The sequence below is a fragment of the Pelmatolapia mariae genome, linkage group LG5, assembly GCF_036321145.2.
Source record: "Pelmatolapia mariae isolate MD_Pm_ZW linkage group LG5, Pm_UMD_F_2, whole genome shotgun sequence".
Classification (NCBI taxonomy): domain Eukaryota; kingdom Metazoa; phylum Chordata; class Actinopteri; order Cichliformes; family Cichlidae; genus Pelmatolapia; species Pelmatolapia mariae.
Window position 1 is genome coordinate 6818281 of NC_086231.1, and position 25641 is coordinate 6843921.

Here is a 25641-nt window from a genome sequence, read left to right on the forward strand (position 1 = left end):
TGGTTACGCAAAAAGTCAGGATAGAAAACGTGTCTCTGTTACTTTTGAACCACTTCTTCTTAATGTCTTCTGCTTTCTTGCCATTCTCTACCCTCTATTTTAACAAAAAGTATTACCCTAAAGGTTGTTCCATTCTTTTATTTGGAAAGGTCAGTGATGTCAGCATTAGCCCAGATGTAAAGTAGCACAAATCTCCCCCCAGGAGTCCTTACGTATCCATGTCTGCGGGTGTGGAGATGGTGTCAGTGAGCGCATCCTGTTGTCCATGCTCAGGAGAACCTGTTTCCTCCTGAGTCATGGCTCCCAGCTCCGACCCACAAGTCCTCATGTTACAGAATATACACAGAGACAATGGCTCACAAGGTGGACACACATAACGTGGGCACAAACACACATATTCTCATCATATTAAAACAAAAGACAAGCAGAGGATGAAACAACTGCACTGTGCTTCCTCAGAGTCACGGGAACTCACTGGAAGTGACGGCTGCAATCAGACCGACAAGATATGTTAGATTCATTTCATTCAGCAGGTGTTGTTAAAACTGCACATCCACATGACCTGTTTGGATAACCTTGAACGATCTTTGACTTTTCAGATACATGACTAGACCCGATACAGTGTGAGCAGTCTAAATGCCTGCATGCAAATGTTAGGGTTATGATTTTTTTTTTCTTTGATTGTTTATTTTTAAGTGAATGATTGTTTTGAGGTTTAAAAAATGGATAGATTACACACATAATAAATGTGTGACAAATGAAGGAGTTCTTTGAAAGACATTTTTATTTTCTTGTATCATGTATGACATAAATCAGTAATGGAAAGTACAGCTAGCAAAGGTCTGTACTTTTCTTAGGCATTTAGAGGTTGGGGAGAATTTATTCTAATACTGGTATTCTACAAGTAATGCACATTAAAATTTTGGATTTCAAGTCTCTTTAATGATGTTTTATGTACTTTATCCAGTGTGCACATATAATGAATAATAAAAAGAACTCCTCTTATAAAAGCTCAGTAATATCAAATTAAACCAAAGTAAAAAATCATTTCATCTCAGCTCTATGTTATCTCTCATCTTTAAAGTAAGCTACAGTCTCACACACACACACTAAAGATAACTACTTCTTGATAAATCTGTCAATGCCCAGGAGTTATTTACCACAAGCTAAGGAAACTCTTCATATCTGGAGTGCAGACGTTGAGTCCTCAGCATCAGCGTGTCTCCCTCAATAGTTTCAGCGTCGTTGTGTAAACACAGGCGGTGAAGAGCCTTTGACTAAACAAAGATTTAAAGATAGGCGAGAAGTGAGGCACTTCTGCTGAGGGCATAAACGAGGAGTGGCTGAGACCTGGGGGCGCGCACGCACACACACAAACACACGCGTTCAGGCTGTGTGCAGCGCGCACGCACTCCTTCAGTAGTAGTAGGAGGAGGAGGAACCAGGAATCTTCGCTCATTTACTTAACACCGCTTCCCCACCGCCGGGAAAGCAAACACGCTCCTGAAGCTGCAGAGTGCGAGAAGAGAGATCGATGCGAGTGAGTGTCTGCAGAAAGCTGTCACCTAGAGCCCCTCGATTTAAAGCGTCCGCTTTTTCTTCCTCCTCATCTCAGGAGCTCCGAGTCAACAGGAGCGTGTTGTCACTGATTTGCTGGGACACTTGGGGGAAAGACCTGCGGGCTCTCTCCTGGGCATGGAGAGGCTCTGATCGGTAATCGGATTTTTCCTGCATATGCCGTATTCTGAATTATGGTAAGTTTGATATACCTTGTTTTCTGTCTTTTATTTATTTATTTATTTATTTATGCAATAAGGCATCATATCATTACATATCACTTCATGGATTTACTGATTTAAAGCAAGCAGTCCGTAGAGTTTGATGCTCATCTGTTTCGCTGCGAATTCTTTTATGTATTTCCTGATACTTCCAAGTCTGACTGAGAGTTTTTGAGATACATATTACAGAAAGCATAATTTGTCCCGTTAAGAGAGTTTTTCTTTTTTCCCCCCCTTTTTTCAAACCGTACCAGTGAAAAGTGTATACTAAAGTAAATTTACGGCATAATATTTCAGCTACACTGTTATATTTTTTTCCTCGTTTGGCTATTTTAAAATTATTATTATTATTATTATTACACAATTAGGGTAATATAATGACGGTATTATTGGTATGGTTAATATGTTTGTTTTTATATATTGTGTTATAATTTGATTTTTAAAAATAAGACATAGCCCAAATGTAATGTATAATAACAGGAATCTTCAAAGCCGTGATACAAACAGTACTTGGCACCATTCCTATTTGTGTAGGGACAAATGTTTTCTAAAGCGGAAAAATGCCGGGCCATATACAAGTAAAACTCGTTAGTTTTGTTTTTGGTTTTTTTGTTTGTTTGTTTCAGGGTATTTTAAAAATCCTATGGGCTGAGAATAGTACATTCTAACTGATTAAGCGTTTAACTATAATTCTTAAAAATAATTCCTAGCAGTACAAAATCCCCAAATCACCATCAGCAAAACGGTTATTTTGTGTCTTGCCAAGCCATTTAAAAAAAAAAACAAAAAAAAAAAAAACCTGAGGCAGAAGTGTGTGAGATGCCTTCTCTTTAGATTGAGCTCCTTTTGTTTTTCTTGGTGGGTTTTGAGTCCGTGAACTAATTTTTGCTCGGGCCTATAAGTACAGAAGATTACACCCAAATCACTGACACCCGTGTAGCAGCCACGCAATGACCCTCAATGAGTAAATTAGGGGAGCCTCCCCGTAAGCGTTTTTCAAAGACTAGTATTCATATTTGTCAAGGACTCCTTCATTGCTCCAGACTAGAAAACTCGCCTTTCTGTTTTGCCAGTCATTCAAATTACTTTTAAACATTTCTATCGGTTACAGGTTGGAAGAGTAATGAGTAATGGGGTCCTCTGGTTTTAGCAAACTCCTGTAAAATAAATGTATTGACATGAAAAAATTCTGACGTTGCATTGTCTTGGATTTCTAGTAGATTTTTTGCCATGATATATAGATAAAACATATATATTAATTAGGAAATATTTTTAAAAATGTACATTTAAACTTTAATAAGTTAAACAATTACATTTTTGTTTGCAGAGATCTTTTTTAATATAAGTGGGACATGAAAATATGTTCCTTATATACCACCACTCTGAATTTTATAAAACCTAGTTGGCATATCGCTCGCCTGCCACTTACTGTCAGTTATCTCTGTTCCAAAGCGGGAGTCTTACTTTAGATAGTTGGTGTGTTAAATTCAGATCCCCAACCGTCCATACATTAGAATCTCCTGCTACCTCTATTTCAATCTCCATAAATATCCAGGGGTCTGATGGAGGCGACAGGGATGCTGGCTCAAACCACATTCACAAGGTTTGTGCTCGAGCATGTTTGATTTAACACTGTGGTGTGTCTCCTAATAACATTAGGCCCCATTCCTGGATTTCTTCTCTATAGCTGACCCGAGCCCCTCACAGTCTTTCTCCCTCTGCCTCTTTCTCTTCTCCCTGTTTCCTCAGACTTCATGGTTCTTATTACTAGCTCTAATAAATTGTGAATAAGCAGGAACCCAAAAAGTCCCGAGTTGTAGAGAATTCCCCATCCTGAACTGAAGGCACCCCCTCTTAAGAAAACACAAATTAATTCCAAACCCCTCTGTAGCCAAACGTTTCTGGAATGATAAATATTTTCATAGGAAGCTCTGCTCTTCCTGACTTTATCGGAACCGATTTTATGATATTTCTTCACAGCTGTGCAGCTCTTGATGTCTTATGGCTTCTGTTTGTCCCTTTCTTCTCAGCCTCTCTCTTCTCTCTCTCACTCTCACTGGGAGTCAAGCAGCTTTAATGACATGAATTTAAGGCTACAGCAGTGTTAGAGCCAGACTTTGCTGTGTCATTGCAAAGCTTTCTAATTTGCTGCACTAAAATGAGTGCGTTTGTATTTGGCGCAGAACCAAATATTTTTTTAGCCGTTTAGTCAGCTTATTTGCTCTTAGACACACAACTTGACATCTTCTCGTTGTGCTTTATTCAGTGTGGCGTACAGACCAAATTTGTCCACATAGTGGCATGTTGTCTTTGTCTAAATTGTCTAATATTGCACTTGGTGTTTGTCAAGGTCACAAGTATTTCCTAGGCAGTAGTTTATCCTGTCTTTTTAACAGTCACAGGGACACAATAGTCAAGTGATACAGCCAGTTTAATCCTGACTTGCAAACAAGCACACAAGGTCAAAGTCATAACGGCTGCATTTATGTGACCAGTGTACGTCAGTGTGATTGCTTGTTTTTGCCCTGTCTTTTTATTTTAAAAATTCCGGTTTTTTTAAATGTAGTTTATATTCTTTGCTCATAACCTGAGAAGCCTGCAACCAATCAGGTAAAATGTTAAGGAAATAAGGAAAAGTTTAAATGTCCCAAAAAAAACTCAACAGCAAGTTTTTTGTTGTTGTTTTATGGGGGGAGGGGGATTAATTTTTATATTTTATATTAGATTTTTTTATTAGGCTTCTTTTATTTATAGTTTCACATTTAAAAGATAATAATTTTGAATTATTAAAAACTGCACATTACTGTCAATGTGTTTGGTTTAGCAAAACGTCAGGGCAGAAAACGTGTTTCTGTTACTTCTTGAACCACTCCAAAGTTATGAGGCCTTCTTCTTAACGCCTCCTGCTTTCCTGCCATTCTCTCCCCCATATTTAATTCCCTTAAGGCCCAGAAAGCTCCCGGCGAGGCCTTGTGGTGATGTGTGTGTAGGTCTGGGTATGTGTAATAAACTCTGGGCTGTCAGCAGACAACAGCTGTCTTTCTGGCTATCTCCTTATCTCATCTTGAATAGTGAAGCCACACACATTGCAACAAAACCTACTGTGACCATTTTTTCCTTGGGGCGGGGGGTTAATGTGTGAGCACTTTCCAACGAAAAGAGAATTTAATATTTCTTGGTTGTCGGTAGAATATTTTTTTAGGTGTCAGAATTTTTTTTTCAGCATTACTTTTTCCTCATATAATATAATGTTTTGGGTTTTGTTTTTTGTTTTGTTTTTTTTTTTTACAATTTTTCCATCTGTTAGCTCTAATTCACCCATCCATCCACCTATTTTCTTCCACTTATTCAATTCAGGCTCGCAAGGGACTGGAGCCTATCCCAGCTGCCACAGTATGAGGTTGCCAGTCTGTCACTGAGTTCGAATTCATATTTGATAATGTCTTATTTTTTGTGGCATTCTTATCTCCATTTTTGTTTCTTGCTTTCTTGGTCTCTCTCAAACACACACTTGCACAGTAAATTTACCAGTAAAGAAGTAATTGGACCTCGGTCTGTCTGTAGCACCTCTGAGATTCAGCTACTGCTGAGTTCTGTCTGGCCAGCTGTTAGCGGCTAAGGCGGCCACTTGCCATCATGTGCTAGGGAGACTATCGAGGGTAAACCTAATGACTAATAAAGCAGCAAGTCTGAGAGTGTGTGTACTTTAGTGTGTGTCTATGAGTTCATTAGAGAAGGCAGGAGCACTCATGCAGTCAGGCGTGTGTCACTTTTAAATTCATGAGCGCATGCACAACCGCCCTCCCATCACCAGACCAGATGTTTTTTTTACCTGGGAGCCAGACCACCATCTGACTGGGGTCAGCCCAGTTCTCCAACCCACACCCACTCCTCTAGGCTGCTGGGAGGTCTGCCAGCTGTCCCCCTCTCTGACCCCTGTCCCGGGGCACTTGTTTTGGCGTAGGTGGTCCTTCTTGGGTTTGGCAATATTACAGGGGGAAATTATAAGGGATATTATAAGTGTTGTCCCTTGAACACAGGGAGGGAATCGAGTTTGCAAAGAAACAAATGCAAGCTGAAATGAGCAGAAATGTAGAACGGAGGAAAGAGCGCGTTTGAGAAATCGGGATAAAGGTGCCAGTAGTGTCGAATAAAAAAGCTTTGATTACCAAGAGACGGAGTGGACTGCTGACATTCAAGCAGTGCTGTTGTTGGAGTTAGTCAAGTGAAAAAGACAGGACACCAAGTCTTGGAGGTAAAGTTACAGAGTGTACACAGAGTTGACAACAGGTTCACTGCTGCCAGAGGTTAATTGTAGCCGCTTGCAAAATCACTTCTGTTTCCTTCAAAGGAGTTCCCTGTCTATATCAGTTTTAAATGAACACACAAATGAACATACTTGAATAGCATCATCATTCAATTGTATTCGTTTGTGTCTGTTTTGTTATCTCAAGAAAAAAAGGAGACAGAAAAAAGCTGAGCTAATCAATAGAGTCTTTATTTTAATCATTTGTGTATATAAGATAAGATAAGATGAGATAAAACTTTATGTCTTAAAGTGGTTACGGAAGTTAACAGGTTTTTTTGTTGATATTGTAAGTATTGTAGATAAGTTGGGGTAAGAAGGGAGTGATTGCATGAAAACTACAAAAGACCTGACAGGACCATTTCTACTGCAACAGGTGTCTAAGACATGGAACTATCTTGCACACGTGTCTTTGTTTTTTGTAGTGTTAGCAAGTATCAAACTTTGTATGGAGTCAACAAAAACATTTCTGTATGGTTTTTCCAAGTGTTACAATTAAACCATTGCTGATGGAGTGTTTTTTGTGAGTAGCCATTGCTTTAATCATGTAGTTATAGCAATAACAGTCAGCAGTAGCAAATCACATATAGAAAATGAGCATAAAAATGGGGTGCTAAAGTAATTTACTAATATTTTAATATCCATGTTATCTTCCAATGAAACAATAACACTATGTTACAGCTTATCTCTTTTGAAAATTGGAAACTTGGACAAAAAAACCATATGTAAATGTAAATTATGAGACAAAGCAAGCAATTCAAAGATGTGCATATTTTAGAACATTTAGTGCACATGTTTACTTAGGAAAATAATCAGCGGACATAATTGATAAAGAAAATAAGTGCCAGACCAGGCTCAGTCCCTGGATGGAAAGTCTTGCAGATTTGCATGAAGTTTGCGCTCTGTTTACTGAAAGATTTTCCAGCATTACTGGACAGAGTTTGCAGGCTCTGAAAGGGCTTTTTATCATCATAATACCAAAAGAAAAAAAATCATGAAAATGTCAGGAAAAACAACATTGTTTTCCCACATGTGTACTAAATCATCTTGTGTTCATTTAGATTTGGAACTGTTGGCTTTGTTTTTACTTGCGGATGGATGTAGGGTTTTTTTTTTAAATTATTAAATATACAAAAAAATGTTCTGAACATAAATATCCATATATTTTCCTGTTTTCTGTAGTCTGTTGAACTCTGAGTTGTGTGCCAAAAATGTTTAAAGGGGGCAGTGGTTGGCAGATGGCATCAAGTTCCTCCCCAAAACATTGACATAAATCCAAATAGTGGGACCTTGTTCAATGTCTTTTATCAGCAGCTGAGAGAGAGGTTTGTGTGCAACAGCGAAACAGCCCCCCAAATTACCCCAGGCACTTATGCGGACTGTACAAATTGGGGGCTCCGGGTGGGGTTCCATATGGCATGACCAGAGACCACCAAATCACCTTTTCAAACTTATGATTGAAAACCAATAATAAAGGTCAGACCATCCGTGGGTCACCTCAGGCTGTAACCTGCTCCCTGTAACCAGACTCTTACTATAAAGTCATATCAAGGCTCAGACAGCCAGACGGAGACTCAGACAGACATTGTTGCTGCATACATATTTACACTGTCAACACTAGGCAGACACTGGTCACCTAATTGTCTGACTAATGTAAATAAGATGGGGAACACACTCTTCATTGGAAATTACCACCAGCTACAGCATCTGGTGAGGACTCGTGGGTCACTTAGTTAAAATACGAAACTTTACTAGTTTTGTTCAAAGCAGAAGATACGTTATGTGATAGTTTTTCAACAATTTTGATTTTCCTCCAGATGTGATAACATGTCATAGAAACCAGTTTCTTGAACATGACAACACCTTAATAACTGAACCTAGTTTATTATGTACAGGTATGAGTCGGCTTAGTGTGAGTCAAATCTGTGGCTTTACTTAATAAAAGGTAAATCTGCATAAACAGATGTTTTCCTTTTATTTTCCCAAATGACATTCCAACCTAAAGCACAATACACACCACAAAGGCTAGAATTTGATACCCGTGAAATAAGCCGAGGTCTACCAGAACTCTGAGACCCAGGTGAAGCTGGTGAGACAGACCTTGTGGCCTCGCGGCCCCCTGTAGCATTGCTGGGTTTGTTTTAGCTTCAGTTTCAGTTCTTGGCCTTCCAGATCTCTGTTGAGCGCCGCTCATCTTCCCTCCGGTGTCCTGTAGTTCCCATGGCCTTGGCCGCCCTCATCCCAGGCCTCAACCTGAACCAGGAAGTGCCTTGGCTTTCATACAGTTTTTGTGTTTGCGTGTACGTGCATGTGTGTGTCTGTGTGGGTGTATGTATACAGGACTGTTACAACTAAAGTCAAGAGGACTCTGAACAGACGTTGCTTTTTGTTTTACTCCCTGGAAAGTACTAGGAAATGCAAAGCACAACAGAACTTCCCTTATTTTTCTTCTGCACTGCAGTATCAGTGTCATCATACTGAGCTTCACAGTCTGCCTGTGATAAGGGTCAGATCAGGCTGCAAGGACTTAAACAAAGGTTTAGACAACAAAGGTTTACATCTAAACTGCAAAGCCTGATTTTTAGATTTCAAATTGAGATGAAAATAATTCAGATACAATTTTATGCTTTTAAGCTGTGGTTGTAACATATTTACTTGAAAAAAAAGTTTGTAATAGAAGGAAAAGAAATAACCTGCATTCGCATGTATTTATGTTTAAGATAAGGTCAATACTATAGACCTACAAATGGATCTAGTAAGTCCTTGTGGCTGAGAGTGCGCTATTTGTAAATAATGTATTTTGCCTGTGATTTTTGTGAAGCCACTGATGGTATATCTTTAAGTTCTGCCACTTCAGTCTTCTTTCTCGGTCATATCTCTGCTGCTCTGAAACCTAGTTTCTCTTATAATTCATCACTGTCATCTGTCTCTGTCAATGTGTTGTCAGTGAGGTTGGAGGTCAGGCAGTTAGCTACAGCTTTGCCAGATTGCAATGGCCTAAGGCAAAAAGAGAGAGGGGGCAGGGGGAGACAAAAAGAGCATATACAATTAATAAAATAGTTCAGGTTATTGCAAATGTAGTCATATATTTACAAAGGAACAAGATTGTGTGGAACAAAGACAGGTAACCATAGCATTTAGTCACACTTTTCTTCACTGCTCTGACACCTACTTGGCTACTGGGACAATACGCACACATACATCAACATTTTAGCACTCTAACAGAGTTCACTCTTCAGAAATTGTTTTCAACAACATTTAAGAACATGGCTGCAGGATTTTTTTTCCTGTTCAGCCAGGTCTGTATTGATAGCATTTTGACATTTTCCCAGCATTGTAGTAGGAGTTCTGTTGGGCAGACTGACCTCATTCAGCTTCCTCCTTTGACTAATTTATATGTGCAGATTTTGTCTAACCATCAGCCCACTTTACAGAATCCCTTTTTCTTATTTTTATTGCTTTTGTGAATTAGGTAGGACCTATCAATTGTATGTCAATTGTCAATTGTCGACTCTCATATCACATTACACTGATATATCCAATTATCTGTAAATTGACAGGAAAATCAAAAAGGCCATATCGATCTGGTTGTGGGTAATTGAGTGATTTCAGAATGATTTCACTATCCAATAAAGCAATATGTTATCATATTTCTCGTATTAATTTGCAGCATTCAATTCAATTTTATTCATACAGCGCCAAATCACAACAACAGTCGCCTCAAAGCGCTTTATATTATAAGGCAGACCCTAAAAAAAACTTCAATTTACCCAGGAGAAGCAATTAAATTAAAGAGCTATTGTAGCTCAAGGGAAAAATATCTTGCAAAATTTTTCCTTTCTTCATGTCATTATTTTGTCATGCCATCGTGTTTACTCATCAGCTCTATTGTCCCACCATGTCAGCCAACAGACATGAGAAATTCTGTTTAACAGCTTTCTGTTGAAAACCCTATCCACCCCCACTGTTATTTTGGTTTGTGAACTATTCCCTATGTAGCAACACACAATTTGCATGGCACAGGTGTCAGGTAGGAGAGTAAGTCTGAAAGGTTAAAGCGGGCTACTTTGCAAAAAAAAAAAAAACAACCTTAGAAACAGTTGTACCTGGTTTCTGTAACTCCTCATTTGACTTTCAGGTCCCTTATTTGACTGTCTGAAGTCATTGTGACAATGGGCTCACATCAATTCTACATTTAGCTTAATCTCTCTCCCTGATTCTTTGTTTTGTTTAAACCTGTCCACCTTTTGAACTGTTTGCATGAATAAAATATTTTCTTCTGCTTGTTTTGCTTCAACAGGGCTTGAGGCATGTCAGTAAACTGCATGACTATGTCCTGATGGTATGTATTCACTATTGTTTCCACAGGAGAGTTGACGACTTGAAAGAAACCTGACAAACACCAGTGTGAGAGGATAAAGAGGTTTAAGCTCTCTCTCTACAGGAGCAGGTAAGAGAACCAAACTACAAAGCCATGCAGTCTGCCTGAGAAATTACTGAGAAGTTTGTTACATAATGAATAAACGTCTTATCATAACTGTATTTATATGTTTACAACCATTCCTTTGAGTGATATTGTCTTTTTCTTGGCTGATCTCATGGCTTTTTTTCTAACAGTGTCCACTCTTGCTTCATTTCACAGGGCTTCTTATTAACTAATCCAAGGACATTACACATCCTCAGGTATTCTTTTAATGACATTTGCCACTAAAATTAAAAGTGAACTAAGATTAGGACTTTTTGATAAAGCTTGTAGTTAGGACTGGATCAGGTGACTCTGAACTTTCCCATAGTTATGTTGCATAGGAGTATTTTTCCTTCTCCTCTCCTCTTTTCACTCTACTTGTTTATTCACCACTTTGTATATAATCATTAGATATTATTAAACTCTCTTTGAGCCTGGTTCTGTCTGAAGTTTTTCCTGTTAGAATGGAGTTTTTCCTTCACACTGTTACCAAGTGCTTGCTCATAAAGGATCATCTGATTGTTGTGGTTTTCTCTTTCTATTTTTGTGATGTCTTTACCTTATTATATAAAGCGTGCGTATGATCAAATGAACTATAGACATGGGTTTCATGCTCTTCAAAATACCAGTTCACACAGCTCTGGCTGTGAGCACAGAAGACCAAGCCATCTTATGTTTGCAAGAGGCAGCCAATCAAAAGAAAGCTTGTTTAAAGGGACCTACACTAAAAGGAAATAGGAGCGAAAATAGCTTGTTTTAGCCCGTGGATAAACTGAGGATCTGAACTGTTTAAGACAAATAAGGATTGTTTTTATCTATGGGTTAAGCAAAGCTATGCTGGTAAAGTACAAAAATTTAAATTTGCGATTCTGGAAATTGCTATAGCTCACCTTTCCTTTCATTTAACTTTTTTAAATTTTGATTTGTTTAAGTTTTTAAGCTTTTAATAACAGACGAAGCAAAATGACCAAAACAAAAAACAATGCATATCTTTCAATTTTATCAAAGATTCCTGGCAGCCACCCATTCTTCCCCATGCTGAATTCTAACATGACAAAAACAGAGAAGTCAAACTCGCTAACAAAAGTTTCCTCTTTTTTCTTTTTTTTTCTTCCCTCTCCAGGATCATTGTCATGGCAGCATATGGACAGACTCAGTACAGCCCTGCCCTCCAACCTGCAGGACCATACGCATCGTACACGCACCACACACAGGGCTACAGCATGCCATCTTACAGTAAGTACAAACAAACATGGTGTTATGAATATACAATGCAATGACATTCTAAAACAGTGACTTGAGGTGGACACTTGGGGAACAAACATTTTATAATATACACAACAAACCAGGGCATTGTGCTACGAAGATAAATTGCCATTTTACTTACACCAATAAGCCACAGCATTAAAACAATATTTTGTGGGTCTTTCTCATTCAAGTCAAAACAGCTGCGATTAGTCAGGGCATAGACACTAGCTCTCTGGCTGTGTCTTGTGATGTTTGGGCCTCAGTGGAACAGTTTGTTCTAGGCATCCCGCAGATTGGTTGATTTGACTAGGATTTGGAAGGATCAGGGGCCAAATGATTACTTTTGGGTCTTTGATGCGTTCTTAGAGCTGTTTCTGTGGAGTTTTTGCAGGTCGTGAGGTGCATTGTTCTAGACTGCTGCCTTTGAAGGGGTGAACATGTGTCGAAGTGGGTGGCATGTAGCAAACTAACATCCAGGAAGGCCAGAACCACAGGCTTACCAGCAGAACACTGCATTATAACAAGCTGATCACGTCACTTGTCACTTGTTTTAGCATTGTGGTTAATCTGTGTAGGCTCTGTTCAATGTTGCTGAGGAAAATGGATTTCAAGAGATGGACCAATCTAGACACTCAAATGTCAAACCTTGATAGTCAACCTCAGTGTGTTCTGTAGGTTTAATTATCTCAACTGATTAACATGAATTAGACAAAACCGTTTTCTGACTTCAACATCGAAACTCTAGTAATAGCGTGTTTGGTATAATTGATAATGAAAATAACTTACAGCATTGTTGGTTAGTCTTGCCCTGAATGCAACATTAATTTTCTGTTTTTTAATGTTATTTTAGATATTAAAACTGAGGATGGCCTAAGTCACTCACCAGGACAGACAGGACTACTGGGCTACTCCAACTTCAGCAGTACTCCATCAAGTCAAAGTCTCTACAGCTACTCTCATACACATGGTTAGTCTGAAACACTGTATGTACTGAAACTAAAGACATGCTACCGCACACAACAACGCACAGACCTTTTATATGGCATCTCTGATATTGCGTTACTGGATGAAGCATCCATACTCGCCGTCGTCCCTAGCTCCTCTCCTCTCTCTGCCACACCTGTTCTCCATTAGCTGCGGTCTGGACTCCTGGCGTCAAAAGTCTCCCCACCCCTCCTCTTTTTCGTGGGGTCAGGCCCCCTTTCTCCACTCAGACCAACAACACAGCATGCAAGCGCTTGTGTCAATTTCTCCGGAGAGGGAGTCAAAAAAACCATGTAGATGATAGGAAGAGAAAATGAGAGGATAGAGGAAAAATATGAATTGTAGAGATAACAAAAACTAGGCAGAGGGTCTTGTTGGCAGTCAAATGATTTGACTAAGATGTAGTGCTCGTGAGTCTGTTCAGCGCTATGCCCATGCATGTCTGTGTGTGTTTGTGATTGAGCGTGTGTGTCTGTGCTGTACACATTCCTCAGTCATCCGGCGCCCAAAGCATGACTTGCTCAGTGCGACTTTATGGCTTTGAAACCAGCGTGAAATTGACCTTGTGTGTGAGAGGGGAGAGGTTAAGGGGCATTTTACGGAGGGTTGAATGGGTTTAATATTGCAGACAGAGCATGAGCTATTTCCACTGAATGAAAGAGACAAAGAGAAGATGAAACAATTTAGGGCAATAAACCGATGAGTGGACGTGCTTTTAAAATGCTGTTATTTTGCACTCTACACCAATGAGTTCTTAACATTATAACAATACACCAATTAATTCAGATAGTATTAATGACATTAGTCGTTCCTCTGCTTACATTCTACGTCTGACAAATTTCATGTGACTTTGTGAGTTTGATTATTGACTAAAGTGATCGTCCCATGTATTTAAAATCAACTCCTATTGAAAAGCAGAACGTCTATTTAAAATTGTAACATTTTAAAATGTTAACAAAATGTAAACATTTTAAATATATAGGATTTTTTCAGCTCAAGAATTTTTATAACATTAGCAACTAAAAACATTTAAGGCTAGAGAACATAGTTGATTTCACAATAGTAATCCCAGGTCCCAAGAATATTTTTCAGAATAACAACCCAGTACTTCCTGAATCTTACTGCCTTTCTCCTTCTTCATCAGCATGTAAAAATAGACAAGAACATTTGGTGCATATGATAATTATAGTTATGGTACTAAAAAAAATTATTCTTCATTTTAGAAGTAAGGTATTGTATGTAAAGCATCGGTTGAAGCTGGTAAAGTATTAATTTTAATCTTTCTGCCAGTGATTGGACAATTTTTAAGTGCCACAGTTTACCAAGAAGTTTTTTTTTTGTTTTTAGTTCTGTTTATTTCTTTTCTTTTTTTGGTGAAATCAAGTTGAGACAAGTTCAGAACTGACATTTCTCACATGTATCAGCAGGAGACAGTTAATATCAGTCATGTTGTTAATACTGAACTAGATGGAGTGTCTATAAGGTTGGATACCAAATGACTACTCACTAGCAGGGATAATTACCTTGTGTTATTCTCACTTCAACAAAATCAGACACCACACAGACTTTGTACAAGGTTAAAAGCCATCTAATGTTGGGAACTTGCATTGTCACAAGCATTTCTAAGTTCATGGCTGCAGTTAAAATGAGCACTAAACTGTCATGTTGTGAATAAGCAGAGTTCATTGTTTGTGAATAACTATAGTTTACTCTATTGCCAAAATAGTCATGGTGATAGATCCTTTTCCTTTCAGTTAGTTAACGGACTAACTGACTGATGACTGAGTAGCTGTTTCCATAGCTTTTTAATTTACCCTAATCTTCCTCTTCGAAGAAGAATCGCTAGTCTTTTACACAGTTAAATTTGTGCTCTGCTTAAAATCCAATGTTATCCAATATGAATGTCATGCTTTATCTTTCTCCACTCACCCACTGACTCCAGATCAATTGCTTGTCAGCTCTTTACAGACAAGTTCATTCTTTTTTTCCATATAACTTTCTTTTAGGAGAATATTCAGATGTGAGGCATTACACAGGAATGTAAATATTCATGTAAACACACTTTTGATGAAACCTCTCAGAAACTGCAAAGCCTTTAGTGACTGTGCTTTGTTAGATCACCCTTGAACCAACAAACAGTTTTTAACGTAGTGTACTTAAAGCTTGAAGGACACTGTTCCCAAACAAAATACAGTTGTTTGAATATTTGTATGCATAAATCATTAACTGAAAACTTCAAACGGTAATAAACTGCCACAACAACCAAATGTTTGTAGGATTTCAGAATGTTTCCATGTCATCCATTATACTGCACACAATACGCAAGCTACACACACACACACACACACCACAAAGAGCCTTCAGAAAAACTTACTGTACACTGTGTGTACAACTCAAACCAAATGGGGGCTATGGGAGCTTTTTGTGTTTACTCCAGAGACGTCCTGTATTTTTCCTTTAGTCACTCTAAAGGCTGTTGTGTTATTTGAGACCGTTTCATTGTGATTCTTCCACTGAGTCATTATTCTACTGTTTGTCATGCACTGTGTCATGGTGAAGAAGGAGCAATGATCTTATGAAACAATCATCTTATGATCTTATGAAACAATGGAGGGTAAACGTAAGGTAATTATATATAGGAAGCTAGCAGTGTCTGTTAATTAACTTCCAAACTATCCCATGTAATTACTTATTGCTTAAAACCACCCATTCAATAAACAGTACAGGTGGAAATAAAACAAATAGTAGGCATGTCATTTCATCTGTTTTTCATGTGAATGCAGATAGCAATAGACACAATCATCTATAACAAGCTGCATAACAAGAAAAGGCTTTTAGTTTCTCTAAAATGGGACGATTAAAAGGCCGAACTGCTTTTAAAAATGTTCTTTCTTTTACTTTACAGTTACTACAACTGTCCTGTAACTCAGCTGGTTTAGCAAAGACTGCAAAATTTGTCAACTGTCATCTTCTTCGGTTCATAACATGCATAACTGTCTGTTTGTAAATTCTGAAAATGTAATTGTTTTACATGAAGTTGTTAGGAAATAGTATCCCCATTTTAAGGAACCACACACAACATACTTTTTTTTCACAGTTAGTAGAAGTTCATTTGATCCTCTTTGGCTAATAGCCAGCATTTTTGCATTTTTTTGGGGGGGGGTATTTTAATTTGCTTTTTTTTTTAAAGCTACATGAAGATAATGGTTAAACTAAAGTGATGGAATGAAAATTAGAAATATATCCAGTTCTGTGGGTGAAGGTGATAAAATTACAGGAGAAGTAGTTAATCAGACAAACAAACAGTATGCACAGACCTGACAGGAAGATGCGGGGTGAGACGGCATTAATGTGGGCCAAAATCGCTCGGAGGGAGACATTCTTGCCTTGGCTTGATTAGATTCGAAGATTCCCAGAGCAGCAGGAGCAGCAGACTTTCCCACCTGTATTGTCATGTCGATAATAAATCACACTCTAACCTTCTACAGCACTTAGCTGTCAAAGAGGAGTCAGAGTTTACTGCTCAGTACTTCCTCTACTCAGATCACAGATCAGATTGGATCTTGCGAAATTATATATGAAGCGGAGTCAACAATACCAGATGGAACAGAGTCAAATATCCCTCCAGTTTGGAATTGTATCATTTTTTTGAATCCTTTATGAGTGATTTATACCTTAAAGCTAACCCTTGTCTGTGCATCATTCTTTAGGTAGTGGTATCTCATCTGGAATTTTTCAAGGCACCCATGCAATATCAAGTTCAACCCCTTTCAACCCTGCACAACAAGTGAGTATCTAAGTTCTTACTAGCAACGCGTGAACAAAATGTTTCTTTGTATGTAGTTATTTGCAGAAATAAAAGGGGAACTCTAAAAGTCCTGTAATCGGTTATCAACTGATGTTTGACGTCACTGACTAATATTCTTGTCTGTGTTGGCAGGAGTTTTCAGCGTATTCAAGCTACAGTCAGAGTCAATACTCGCCGTATTATAACTCACATCACTACAACAGCCCCTACCTAACCAGTAGCAACATTAGCCCTGCTGCGATCACTGCTCCATTAGCTTATCAGCACCCAGAACACCCAATTATGTTGCCCAATCACAGCCCAGAGTCACATACAGGTAAAAACTGTATTTTGTTTTATTTCTAAGCTTTTTTTTCAGAATATATGAGTCATTTAATCACTTTAATTATACTATGTGTCATTTTTTTTAAATCATTGTGACATTAAGAAAAAGAATAGAAAAACTGAAATATTTAAAATTTTACTTGTCTGATGATTCTGAAAACCATGTAGTTGCCCCTTTGAACATACAAATTGCTGTTTGTGACCAGTTAAAAAAAAAATAAAAGAAAGAAAAAAATATTTCTTTTAGGAGAGTACCACCCACCACCCAGCCCCCCCACACCAGGTAAAGAGGAGGGGGTCCCAACACGAAGGGGTTCAGATGGCAAGTTAAGAGGAAGAAAAAGAGCCAGTGACCCCGCTCCACCTTTGGACTCTGATATTGAGGTAAACCCATGGTCACACATTGTTGGAAATTAGCAGCATTTCTCTACAATATTTATCTTTCTCTCTCACACACACTCACAAACTGTCATGTGGTTAACATTACATATCTGTTATTTCACTGCAGCGAGTGTTTATCTGGGATCTGGATGAAACCATCATTATTTTCCATTCGCTCCTCACGGGAACTTTCTCCTCACGATTTGGCAAGGTATGGCGATATGACCATTCTCGTTGTCATTTACTGTAAGGAGTATGTACTGAAGCTATAATCACACACAATGCCAGCGATAAGGCTGGTGGACACATGATCCTAACAACAAACGCGTAACCCCGCTTTCTCTCAGCAATCAAGTGCTTATTTAACTTAGTGGTCAACAGTTTGGCTGCCTGAGACAAGTGACCTTTGGGTCTCATCCCTGAGCATTTTCACACGCTGGCTGTTTTTCCTTTCTGCCCTCCTGTTTCTTTTCATAATGCAGCAGGGCTGTTTAGCTACCCCGACAACCTGCGGCGTGATTGACAGCCAGCGGGACCTTTACATAACAGACAGGCAGCTGACGAGGGGCGGACAGTGGTGCATTTCTTGTTTTTGGCCGGGGATCTGTGTTTTGAATTCTCACGGTCCCCCTGCGGGTTGACACAAGGCTGATGGGAGTTTGAGAGCAGCGTTTCTGATGGGTTCAGATCAGTTGTTTCTTTTTCTTTCTCTTCTGCCACGGTGAGGGGGTGAAGAGAGAAAGAGCAGAAGGGCCAAGAAAAGAGAAGGAGCAAGTTAGACTGTGTGGATGTGTTGAAATGTGACTCATGTGCCAGAAATTCCTGATTCCTCCCACCACCCAAACACCCCACTGTTGGATCTAGGGAAACTCGGGACAGATTCTGACATCAAAACTAAGACATGCAGTAAAGGAATTGAATGAATGACAGTGGAAAAACTGATTAATAGACTAATATTGAGATGGCTTAGAAGCTAGAAATTTTGTTGTTGTTGTTCCTACTATGGGAGAAATAATACAATCATTTCTGGAGTTAATTAACTCAGTTTGCATCCTGCTTCTCACCATAAGCCTCTTCCAACTGGATCAATGTAATTTGCTCTTATTATTAACAAATGTTTGGGCATTTATGTAAAGGTAGGTCTGGGCACACTCTGAGGAAGACTAATGGGTCTGTTGAAAGAAACCTGTTTTCACTAGCTTTGTGAGCCAGAGGTGAATTAGATGTCCACATGAGGAGCTGACCCTTACTCCCAAAACATTGCTTCCATTATCTCATCTATCATGCAGCACCTCACTCTATTCTCCAGAGTGTGAATTCCCTGCCCAAACCCTGTCTTTTATATCACAAACAAAAGTCCCCTGCAAAGGTGCAAATTTGGGAACCAAATTTTCTTGCATGTTCTTTCCTTTTCTACCTCTGTTTTCATCTTCATTCCTCTGCTTTGGGGTTAAAAGAAAGAGGCTTTTATTTGATTTTCTGTGTAGTAGTAACCACAGTCTTTAGAGAAGTGTGATTACAGACAATTATTTCAATTATTGGACAAATAAACCTTTCTCAAGCCTTTAACTCCACCCACTTCATCCTTTCTATTCACCTCTTTCTTAGTCCTCGCCCTCTGCATTTTCTCCCAGTCACCTGTGTCCTCCCCATCGCTCTTATTGAACTTATTTTGCCCTTTGTCCTTAATCACCTTTTTAAAGCCCTTTTGTGGAGGGAGGTATTTTGTAATTGCTGTGATTTACCCTACTTGTGTCATCAAGTCCATTTTACCAACCTGAGCGAGAACACAGCCCTGCTTGTCATTTCAAATGAACTAATTAAATGTTCACCTTTGGCTGACTTTTCCTGGCTTGGCGTGTCTTGCTGCCAAAGAGGAGTTATCAAAACAATGCACCACTCATATGTACACACCTTTTTTTTCTTTCTTTTTTTAAAATGTTGAACAACAACACACCATGGATGATTTGTCAGCCAGACTGCTGGCACATTATGATTTATATTTTCTGAAGGTGGTAATTCAGAATATGCTTATTAAAAAACTAAATTGAAGCTATTATATCCATTGCATTTAAGGTGCCAGTAGTTAAACGATTCTACATGTATACGACTGAAAATAAGGGGTTTTAATAGTTGCTGACTTCGATTAGTTTGCATTTCTGACCAAAAGCAGCAGCAGAGAACAGTTGGAGAAGCTTGTTGACTGAATTTATGAGCGCCAAAACAAATAGCTCAGAATGAAGATGGTAGAGATAACGATAAGCAATAAAGTTTGATTGACAGATAAATATTCACGCCTACCTTCTTCTGGAACCTGTTTATGTCAATTCTTTTACTTAGAGCAGAACAAAGCTTCTATTATGTGTGCATTGACATAATGAAAAGAGCAGTAATGTTAAATAACTTTAAATGAACAATTTAATCTCTAAATACCAAAGCTTCTAGTCTCAACCTAAGCCCAGAATTTTATTTCTATGAACATGCTAACAAAGAGCATAGCCTTTGTTCACATTCTCATTCTATTCACGGTGCCAAATCTGTTTATAGTTTTAGTTAAGGATGCCAAAAAGAAAAAAATCTGTTACTGTCCACACTAACATTTAACAGTTTTCTTCTCTCCATCTTGTGCGAGAATGGCATATACAACATGTGTCAATTTTTTCTGTCTCTGTGTGCATCAGGACTCTTCAAAGGCAGTGTCTCTGGGTTTGTGGATGGAGGAAATGATCTTCAACTTGGCTGACTCAAGGCTTTTCTTCAATGACCTGGAGGTGAGGTTTGAAATTTGTGTGATGAACCGTAACTGTTGAAAAAAGAAACACAAAGAAAATTGCAAGACTCAGTGTTGAATAATTAGCAGTGTGCTTTGCTGCACAAAGAAAATTGTGCCAGTGTACTATTTTCATATTTGGCTCACAGTGCACTGGATCTCAATATATTTTAATAATTGTGTGACTTTTTCCAGTAAGCTGGAAAACTGTAGCACTGAAAATTATCCAGCAATGTAAGCTGGCATACTGTTAACCAGAAAACCTTGCCTGCAAGAGCTTAGCGAGCGGTTTGACATTTTGCTGCTTTTTCTTCTTACATAAAGCACGGTGGCACTCATTGTAGAAATCCCTTCACACAATATCTATCTTGTATTTATTCTTTCTGCTGCATTTACAGCATTACCCAAACAATTTACTTTCATGGGGAATTGACAGTACATCAAAAAAAAAACCTCAAGCCAAAGTTAATACACAACCTCTTAAAATGATGACTCCTTAAAAAAAAAAAAAGCCCCTGTTGGTCATTAAAATGCATTTTTAGTACCTGCTAGTGACTGAACAATGCATGTGTTTTTCATCCTAAATTCCTTAACCTTGTTCTGACAAAAAAAAAAAAACCTGAAGAGCTGCATAGAAAAAGAGAACAAGTACACTTTGTGCTATAATTATAGGTCTGTGTCTGAGTATCCAAGGGGGAAATTAGTCAAATGGGAGGAGGAACAGTCAAGAAGAGGGAAAGGAGCCAACAAAGCCATTTGCAAACCCAGTTTTTATCCCTCCTTTTGTTGTCAGGGCTCAGTAAAGCTCTAAAGCTGTACCCCATATCAGGCTGACAAAGCCTGTTAAGTCTTAAGGTGCAATTATCTTGTCCTTATCATGTCTGTGGCAACACCAGTGGCTACAACTGCTGCTGTCATGACTCACGTATTGTAAATGGTCGGTGTTACTGTCTGACTAATCAAGTCCACCATTGCCAGTTGAAATTTTAATGGTTTAAAAAAAAAAGATTTCAGTGTGTTCTAGTTTTCTTTATCTCAATTTAACGATACAACTATTGCAGTCTAATCAAAATCAGACTAACTCAGACTTTTGCTTTTTGAGACTTTTAGCATATGTGCTAATTTTTTTTTTTTTATTCTGCACTTACATTGACATTTTAGGACTTCCCAGAGCTGACAGATGAAGGATCCAGTTTGCTTTTGTCCCTGTTAAATAAACAAATGTTTGAAATTAAATTATACAAAGGTAATCCGCATTGTACGGTCAGCAGTTACATTTCAGCATGGGTGGATGTCACCTGAGTGGGAGGTGGGTTGCAGCCCCTGGGAATTTTGTTATGCAGCAATGTAAAGGAGATGAGGTAGCGTCTCTGTCTGGATGACTGAAAGGTGATAGGAGAGCCGGTCTGTACTGGGTCATTGCGTTACAGTTTGGAGTCATACTAGGACTCCATTTTTAAGCATGTGCGTGCTTAAAAACAGAGTATATCACTGAGTGTGCAGAAACCAGAGTGCAAGTTTTTGCTTGATACCTTTGCATGGTGTGTTTTCACTTAGTCTGTGATGACTGACTTGTCCTACTTTTTTTTTTTTTAATTTAACATATCAAATCATAATAGCTGTTTTCAAATTTCTTGTTTAACTGCATATTGCTGAAGGTGTTTTGGCTACAGACACTTGGTTAAGCTACAGTGTGGTTTTGTTCCCTGCAGTCTGGTTGGCTGCATTAACGTCCAACAGAGACAAATATGCAAACCATTGTGCTTGTCGGACAATGAGTGATTCTTAAGAGAATTTCTTTTTTTAACCAGTGGTTAAATTGTTAGGTGTATTAAAAAAAAGTGCAGATTTACTTTACTTCACTATGTGGTTGCACTAGAATTGCACCACTATGTTGACAGACGTTTTTTCCCTGGCGCCTTACTGGCCCATTTCCTGACACCTTATTTCCTCCTTCCTTGTATTTTATTTTAACCCTTTTTTTCATATCCATTGTGCTATCGTTTCTATAGAGCAGAGACCTGCCTGTACATGGCTTTACTCTGAAAAGGATCTCTCCATATATCTGCTCTCCTTTTCATTTCCCAGGAATGTGACCAAGTCCATATTGATGACGTGGCATCAGATGACAATGGACAGGACCTGAGGTAAAGTTTCTGCTGTGTTACTGTACTCAAAGCTTAGCTGGGAAACTGACAGTTCTGCTATGGCTTGTGAACCAGACTTGCCCTCTGGGTTTTAGTGGGCAGGAAGAGAAAAGCATGGAGATGAGACGGGGGCTGTGTGCATCTGTGTGTGCTCATGCATGCAAGCATGTGCATGTCTTTTATTTTCCCTACTTCCACAGTCATATAATATGTCAGAGGATTATCCAGTGCTTTCATTTCTCATCAAACTATCTCTTTCATTCCCTCTGTCTCCCTCAGTCCTGGCGTTTTATTGCATAAACTTGTTGAAACACTTTAAGACGCTTTTAGGAATGATTTGAGCGAACCAGTCTGTATTAAAGTACATTTTTGACATATTTATTTTATTGAACTTGGACCTTTTCATTTGAGTGTGTTTTTATATTTATCCCAGTCACACTACATGTATATAATATTTTTAGTGACAAATGCTCATTCAATTTTACAGGATTTCTTGGCCCGGACAGTTTCATTTGCACTGGCATATTTCCCTACATTTGATGAACAGCTCAAGCAATGCTTTCTTTTTCAATGGTTGAATTGCTTGAATAAATTCCTGCAACCCTAAAATATATTAGTGAATATAGCTACCGATTCTTGGAGTACCAATGTCAACAATGATGAACTGTTACAATAAGATGTTCAGAAGAATTCAGCTCACGCCTTTATGATTTATATCCTGGCTGTTTTCTTTATTGTGACTCTGCAGCACTTACAACTTTGGGTCGGATGGCTTCCAGAGCCCAGCAGGAGCAGGATCTCTGTGCCTGGGGTCAGGGGTCCACGGAGGGGTGGACTGGATGAGGAAACTAGCTTTCCGATACCGCAGAGTCAAGGAGATCTACAACACATACAAAAATAATGTCGGGGGTAAGTTCCAGTCTCATTTTATACAACATTGCTGTCTATGTGCGACGTGAAAATTTATAAATTCTTACTTCCTTCTTTCATGTGGGGTTTTCGTGCACTTATTAAAAACCTAACACTTACAGGAAGTTAGATGATGAGATTATTCTAGACAAATGCAAATATTTATCAACTGTAGGACTTAACCCTTTCACCAGTACCCTTAAAGGCAGAAGAGAAACTAACTGTAAGCGTTACACCTAGTCAGGCTTCAGTGGATAAAGAGTTAAAGAACTAAATCTAACATCTAAGATTCAAAACATGATTGGAGTTCATTCAAAAAGAGTAGTCACTTTTCATTAGGTTCCTATTTTCTTTCTAGGCATAAACATGCAGTTTGGATATGAAGAAGAGTAAAATACTTGTTTCCAAGATTATCTGTCAAGCTTTTGTTCTTCTTGATGGTCAGGTTTACTGGGCAGCCCCAAGCGAGAAGAGTGGTTACAGTTAAGGAGAGAGATGGAAGTCCTCACTGACCTGTGGCTGACTCAAGCACTCAAAGCTCTGGCTCTCATCAACTCAAGGTCAGTTTATGCTTCCATAGTTTTATTACCACTAAGAGGTGAATTAAATGTTAGCTTTGTTTAATTTGACATTTTCAAATTTTTTCTAATTGTATTTTTCTCAGTTTGTGACAAAATATATTTATTTGTCATATTTACTGACTTTAGCATCTGTCTTGTCCTCTTTCAGGCCTAATTGTGTGAATGTGTTGGTGACCACTACCCAGCTCATTCCAGCCCTGTCCAAGGTGTTACTCTATGGTTTAGCTTCAGCCTTCCCCATAGAGAACATATACAGTGCCACCAAGACAGGTGAGAAAACTTCAACGGAAAGTAGGCAAGGAGATAATATCACAGTTAAGCAAGTGAAAAAGCTGTAATAATAATTTAAACTGTGATTTTTTTTTCTCCTTTTCAAAGGCAAAGAAAGTTGTTTTGAGCGTGTCTCTCAGAGGTTTGGTCGGAGAGCAGTCTATGTGGTGATAGGAGATGGAGCTGAAGAGGAGACTGTAGCCAAGAAGGTAAAACTGTCTGTTTTTTATTACTTTAACGGCTGAAAAATGGGCCACAGCAAATCAGTTAACCTTACACCATGCTTGATTTCTGCAGCTTCTGTGGTATGGGTTTGTTTTTTCATGAAATTGCTGCATTGAGATTTTCCTAGATTTTTTTTTCTAATGCTTTTCTACAATGTTATCCAGATGTATCTGTGTACTATAGTACCCCTCCAAATGGGACAATACTTCACATATGCTCTGCTTCTGCAGAAACACTGAAAACTTCTGAAAAGATACTATCTTAAGTTTCAATGTTATACTCTATACACACGTATGATATGACATTATTTTTGTTTTATCAGAAGAACATGCCATTCTGGAGAGTGTCCTGTAGGGCCGATCTCGAGGCTTTGAGCCACGCACTGGAGCTGGACTACCTCTAGAGGGCGCCATCCATCACATTCTGCTCTTCTGCTTGTGTTATGAGAAACTCTGGAGCTCCTGAGTGCACCTTGCAGGTGAAGATTCCCCTAGAGACTGATTAAAAGTCAGTACTGCTATATTGAGCGAGCACTCTGGCAGACAATTTTATACCCGAGCCAATGGATTTTGTGGGGATTCTGAAGCAAGGCTGCAGTGTCTGTGATACATAAATATGAAAAAAAAGGGCTGGAAACAAAATAAAAGGCCAAAGTGAAATAAGGGACCAAAGCCTCATAGCTAACTCCAGGGAATTATGGTTAATACCGATAATATTAATCATATAAAACAACAAACGTACTTTTTTTTTAAAATTCATCTCGAGTTTATAAATTGTTACGTTTTCAGGATATTTAAATCCTGTTTAGCGATCACAGTGAGTAAAGTTCAGATTGTTGATGACTTTTTCTGCTGTGTCTTTATATTTCTTTTGAGACTTAACACATTTTTTTTCCCTGGCCATTAATGTTGTAAAGACAAAATTAGAAGCAAGAATTGTGATATTGTGATTTTAGTAATAAATGTTAAATACCATCCTCTTAAAGGTAGGGGCTATTAAATAGTCTGCATTTCAGCTTTACAGTCTGAGCTATTTACTGGTTCAGTTTTACAATACAGTATGGTAATAGTTTGGGAGTTCTGCATAAAACAATAATCACAGTTAAAGACCAAAAATCTGCTCAAAATGTTTTGATGAGTTGGCTTGAAGATGCTGTATTATAGGCTGGTGCTTGAATGAATCTTTACCTTTAATTATGGGTTGTATATTGTTTTCTTCACTGTCATTAAGTTCCTAATAACCTGTTTGTAATATAGTTGGACTGGTATGATTGTGCATGTGCCGATTACACTGCCTGTCAGCTTAGCAATGATCTGTATATAATGCTTTGTTGCCAACTTGTTGTGACAGACAGTTGAAGTAGATTAATAAAGATAAATTAATTACACTGAGGGCAAAGGTGAGTTCAGTTTCATCTCATTTTGCACCGTTGCTCAATCTATAGA

The 25641-nt window shown here is 38.5% G+C and overlaps 1 protein-coding gene across 1 annotated transcript; it reads left to right on the plus strand.

Moving 5' to 3' along the window:
- Nucleotides 1-1459: 1459 nt before the first annotated feature.
- Nucleotides 1460-25583, plus strand: eya2 (EYA transcriptional coactivator and phosphatase 2). The gene is made up of 16 exons (XM_063472815.1): nt 1460-1754; nt 10453-10534; nt 10727-10767; nt 11673-11785; nt 12648-12764; nt 16492-16568; nt 16722-16905; nt 17161-17297; nt 17422-17505; nt 19976-20065; nt 22153-22211; nt 22960-23120; nt 23566-23680; nt 23850-23971; nt 24080-24180; nt 24519-25583. Exons 4-16 carry the CDS (start codon nt 11683-11685, stop codon nt 24597-24599), a joined length of 1431 nt encoding a protein of 476 aa, XP_063328885.1. The 5' UTR covers nt 1460-1754; nt 10453-10534; nt 10727-10767; nt 11673-11682; the 3' UTR covers nt 24600-25583.
- Nucleotides 25584-25641: the final 58 nt, after the last annotated feature.

Bases quoted from the DNA above. Each gene is read 5' to 3' on its own strand.
- eya2 (XM_063472815.1), top strand. From the start codon at position 11,683: ATGGCAGCATATGGACAGACTCAGTACAGCCCTGCCCTCCAACCTGCA. The intron at 16,569-16,721 runs GTGAGTATCTAA...CTGTGTTGGCAG, and splicing joins CTTTCAACCCTGCACAACAA to GAGTTTTCAGCGTATTCAAG. The intron at 20,066-22,152 runs GTGAGGTTTGAA...TTCATTTCCCAG, and splicing joins TTTTCTTCAATGACCTGGAG to GAATGTGACCAAGTCCATAT.